At 39.8% G+C, this 5,252-nt stretch overlaps 1 protein-coding gene across 2 annotated transcripts; it reads right to left on the bottom strand.

Moving 5' to 3' along the window:
* Window positions 1-346: 346 nt before the first annotated feature.
* On the bottom strand, window positions 347-3,378 carry LOC121546754 (N-alpha-acetyltransferase 10-like). 2 transcript variants are annotated; one of them, XM_041857993.2, is made up of 8 exons: window positions 3,177-3,378; window positions 2,679-2,777; window positions 2,420-2,478; window positions 2,290-2,335; window positions 2,007-2,122; window positions 1,678-1,725; window positions 1,315-1,399; window positions 347-967 (listed from the first exon to the last, which is right to left on the bottom strand). In XM_041857993.2, the coding sequence occupies exons 1-8, from the start codon at window positions 3,195-3,197 to the stop codon at window positions 782-784; spliced, it is 660 nt and encodes a 219-aa protein (XP_041713927.1). In that variant the 5' UTR covers window positions 3,198-3,378; the 3' UTR covers window positions 347-781. The 2 variants fall into 2 exon arrangements, with proteins under 2 accessions (XP_041713927.1, XP_041713928.1); XM_041857994.2 differs by having other exon boundaries at window positions 1,678-1,722.
* Window positions 3,379-5,252: the final 1,874 nt, after the last annotated feature.

The following is a 5,252-nucleotide window of genomic DNA, read 5'->3' as shown; positions in this document are numbered from 1 at the left end:
CTCCACGTTTCCATGGTCGGATTTTGCCTATAGGCTACTTTGAAGCAAGGAAAGAAATGCCTCATAATATGAAATAAATATTCAGGTTTCAAACAATTAAGTATGTTTTCAAAATGCATACTGCCTAATTTTATCTTTTTTAATCGGCCAAAAGCCAGCAATTGCCGGCTAACTGAAACCCTGGTCTGAATATGACCCTAGTCTTACTACTAGTTGTAAAGTCTCACTACTCTAAACGTTGTATTAATTCTATGTACAATAGTGCTACATAGTGGTCATTATTAGAATTTCAACCTTGAATAGTTGCAATTTCAAATCTAGAAAAAAAGAATGCCACTACAAAAAGTATTACTTGAAACTTTTATTTTGAGCATTTTGAAGAATACTTAACAGACCTGATTAAGTCACACCCAAAAACAGAGTTTATGTTTTCAAAATGTGTTGATTTCATAGGTTAGTGGGGGGGTTGAAATCAGTAGTAGAGACAACATCAAGCCCAATACAACCTTTATGGAAACAGTTGTGAATTTGAGCTCAACATCAACTTTTCATTCCAGTTGCAAAAGCATTTATTTCAACCAAAATTCTCAGTCATATTGTGTCACTAATGTCGAGAAGAGAATTCTGGAAAAAATATATTTTACTGTGTACGCTGTAAAAGTAACAGGTGAATGGAGAAGCTGACCGACCACTGGGTATAATTTTTCCCTTTCTGTGAGATAAAAAGTGTAGTAAGTAACTTTGATGGCAAATTTAAAAATGGCTACTAAAGATGGCTGAGTCATTGTGAATCGGAGGATGAATCTTTGACGTCTGTGCTCTCTGTGGCCTCACTAACTTCACTGAGGTCTTTGTTCTCTCCTCCGCTGTCCCCCTCGCCCTCTTTCTCCTGGTCACCGGGTGTGGTCGTAGTGGTAGGTGCCTCCTGACCCAGTGCCTTCATTCCTGGCTTCCTCAACTGTGGGACCCATAGACAGAAACAACAGACACAAACGGTCAAAATTCAGCTGACAAAAAGGAAAGGTCGACCTTAACCCTCAGGTAAAGAGTGTCTTAAGTCTGCGTTCCGAATCTCTACCCTTCATCCAGAAGTGTGCACCTGTTCACTCCAGTTCACGCATTTAAAAGAAAGTATGGCGGAAGGGAGTTTGCACCATACTGCTCACACCAGTCTATTCCTTTTAAATTCATGAGGGGTGAGTGTAGGATGCACCCTTAGGGAAAAGGGTAAAGAATCGGATCAAAGGAACTGTATGCAAAACACTGGGTGAGTCGAAGGTGGCTGCTGGATAAATGGAAAGAGTAGAAAATCACCTCATCAGCCATGTGGGCTAGGTCTCTCTTCATGGCATAGGCATCCTCCCCATCTGCATAATACTTGGGCTCTATTTCGCTAATCCTATGAAAGAGAAAGGAAATGATTAATATGTGAGTGATTGGGGAATAGGACCAACAACACATGATACATTGTTTGTGATTGTATCACTGCAAACAATACCTGGTTAAATAAGGGCAAAAATAAATGAATTTGAATTCGGCTGCAAAGAATATCATTAGCAAATAGGACTCCACAGTTCCTGAATAAACATCCCTTTGAATAGGAGGCTGACATGCAACATCGACATAAGCATTTGCTTTAAGAGGGTTTGTTTTCACAAGGATAGAAGGAGATCTTACTGGAATTTCAGTGTGTTTGAGTACAGGTGCAAGGCCGCTCGGTTACTGCAGTAGGAGAAAATTAGATGGATGCAATTCAAGTTATTTGTGAACAGACAAATACAGATACCATTCAAAAGGACAAAACAATTCACATTAAGAATGATCTAAAACGAACAGTGTCTCTCTGTATTCAAATTATATTTTGTCTGTACTTCTAGAGAACAGAAGAGTGATTATGTATTCACAACAACTAATCTGGAAATTCTTATCTAGGAGCCATATAAAAATGACTAGAAATAGAACAATCTCATTGAAGTCCAACACAGACATCCAGCACACTGCACTACCTTTTCCGGACATGAAGTGAGACATATTTGGCGTTGAAGTTTTCAATCATAGCTCGGCTGGCTTGGTCCATCAGCTTCTGAGCTAGACCCAAACGCCTGTGAGAGCGCTTGACAGCCTGAGAGACAGAGACAATCCAAACAGTTGCTAATAATCCTTCCTGTTACTCAACAACCTGCAGATGATAGGTCACCCCCTTCTTCTGCAAGCTCCTCCATAGTCTACTGCCTCTCCCATATTGATTCAATAAAGTACTACAATGAACAGTACAGAACCAAGACTCACCAGGGATGTGATGTGACCATGGGGGACATCATCTGGATCCTCCTCCCTGCATACCACATTAAGAGTGAGGGCTTGATAGACACTGACAAACAATGGCATGAGATAAGATCTGTAGTTCAGGTATACTCACATCTTGGCCAAAACATATCCCACTATTTTGCCATTCTCATCCTCTGCGATGTAGGAGAGCTGAAAGATGAACAAAGAGGAGGTGATGTTAGAGATAGATACACTGAGTTACACAGACATCTAGTAACAACTAGGCCTACATCTAACACTTGTCATTCCTTTTGATGAGTTAGATTAAATGTGTGACTGATTAAATGCCAGAACAAACACTTGAGTCAAGTGGTGATGGAAATGTCTGCTGAAGAAGAAGCCATGATAACCTGTGGCCAGGACAGTCCATGGTAGAAGTAGTATTTCATCTGGTAGTTCTCTGGGAGACACAGCAGGTTGCAGTGCTGCATGTTCATAAGGTCCTCCGGCTGAGGAAACAGAACAAGAAATGTCATATCAATGGTCTGGACACTGACTGAAACAATGGCACTAACGTTAGTTACCTACTACACTTCAGAAAAGGGACAACAGGAAGAGATGTCATGTCTGGACTGGGGAAAGATTAAATCAAAATATCACTATTGACTATAGCAAGCTACACTTCAAGTGGCACTTCTCTTGTTTACTTTGTTGCTAGTTACCATAGAAGCAATCTAGTTCCATAGTAGCTAGCTAAATAGGCTAGCAGGCTCACAGTTTGACTTGACAAGCAAACGTGGAGTTATCACAAACCCTTGGATTGTTATTATTAGCGATGGGTGGCTAGCTAGCTAGCTTAGATGGCAAGCTAGCACAGTGTTGCATGGTCGACAGTGTTGCCCACTTACCCTTGCGTTGCGAATATTCATGTTTTCTTCGACCGTCACACGTTCAGATGATGAAAAATATAAATAATGGAAGTAAAGTGTTCTAGCTATGAACTCCTAACGTTTTCTTAGATTATGTTTAAGGAGTGTTAGTTAGCTAGCTAGCTAGCTAAACCTAAGAGGAAGCATGCGCTTAACCGGAAGTGATTGAAAGGTGAGTCCCGCCTCTAGGGTCATGGCTAGGATCCAGCTTTTGTCAAATTAACGTTAAAAGTAGAAACGTTTTAAATTTTAGCTAACCCTAACCCTTTTTCTAACGTTAACCTAATTATCCTAACGTGCTACGTTAATTATTCTAACCTGCTGCGTAAATTATCCTACCCTGCTACGAAAAGTAAAGTCTGACGTTAATTTGACAAAAACAGGATTCCTTCTAGCCATGTTGGATTGGAGTAGCTACAGAGGGAATAATAATAATAATAATAATAATAATAATAATAATAATAATATAATAATTTGAGGTGTGCTTGTATTTTTACTGTTACACAAAAGTGTGTACTTGAAATCTGTATTTTTGCATATCCCAACTTCCTCTGAAACACCCACAGGGAGTGGGGTCACTGCCAGGGTCGCCATTGTACAGCCCCCTGGGGCAATAGGGTTAAGTACAGCGCCCCTGGAACAATTAGGGTTAAGTGCCTTGCTTTTTTTTTTTTTTATCTTAGCTGTGTTCGAATACCCATACTAACATACTTAATGACTATATACAATAAGATAATTTTAGTATACTGTAAACGAACGGTATCCTTTCAGTTGAGCATACTAGCGCTTCGCCTGTCTACCGGAAGTTGATGCTGTTGCTATGCAACCACTTGCTAGCGTAACAAATTACTAGCTAGACATTTCACAACTTCGTTCGTAAATTCAGAGCGCGCTCTGGCGGAGGAGTAGGGTTGATCCGAGCGTTCTGACCTCATAACTGCAGTCAAGCACCCAAGCTAACTGTCTAAAGTTGGCTAGCTACTTCCAGACACAAATGAGAGAACACCTCACTCTGACCATTGTACTCGTTCTAGCATAGCTGGTTAGGCTGTTTTCATGTTATTCAGAGCGTTGGGGACTAACTGTGCTGTTGGCGACAATTTAATTACGCTTTTTTTTTGCCGACCTTTACTGACACCAGCCATATTCAACGGGTGTTGAGCGTTCGTAAATTCAAGACGAGAGTGCTGTGAAATCGGGAGTAGATAGCCAGAGCGAATTTACCAACGCACCCGAATTAACAATGTCCATTGAGAACGCATTTAGCTAAACTAAGAATGACGTGAATAATCAAGTAAATAAACGTTTGGTAGTTAGATAGCGTATAGTTAACATACTGGCAAATTCGATGTATTAGTAGCCAACTAACGTTAGGTAGCTAGCTAACATACCGGTACATACTGCTGTAATGATATGCGGTTCGTAAGGATAGCGTAACTAACAAATTGTCAGCCAACATAACGTGTAACTTATTTGAAAGGTCATGACTTTATTACATTGCTTAACATTTGTCAAAATTAAAGTAATGAAATTGTATCCGCTCTCGTCGGACTTCAGCTGCATATTTTCCGCCATTTTCTTCTAATCTGAAAACGTTGTGAAGCCACGCCCATTTTCTGAAGAATTGCATTATCGGCCCTAAAAAATACGGAAATAGTGTCCACTGCTTGTATACTTCGTATTTTAGCGAATGTAGTATGACATCCGGGAACTTTTGGCATACCCAATAAGCATACTATGTACTCAATTTACTTCACATAAAAGTATGGTTGTGCGGTTAGCATTGATTACCACAGTATGAGTCATAATACCCATAAAACCCGGAAATAGTTCAAATCAAATTGTATTTGTCACATTTCTACACAGGTGTAGACCTTGTGAAATTCTTACTTACGAGCCCTTAACCAACAATGCATTTCAAGAAATAGAAAATATTTAAGAGAATATTTACTAAATCAACTAAAGTAAAAAATAAAATAACACAATAAAACAATAACGAGGCTATACACAGGGGGTACCAGTACCAAGTCAATGTGCGGGGGTACAGGTTAGTCT

This window comes from Coregonus clupeaformis, chromosome 30, assembly GCF_020615455.1.
Source record: "Coregonus clupeaformis isolate EN_2021a chromosome 30, ASM2061545v1, whole genome shotgun sequence".
Classification (NCBI taxonomy): Eukaryota; Metazoa; Chordata; class Actinopteri; order Salmoniformes; family Salmonidae; genus Coregonus; species Coregonus clupeaformis.
This window is presented reverse-complemented; position numbering and strand designations above follow the sequence as displayed.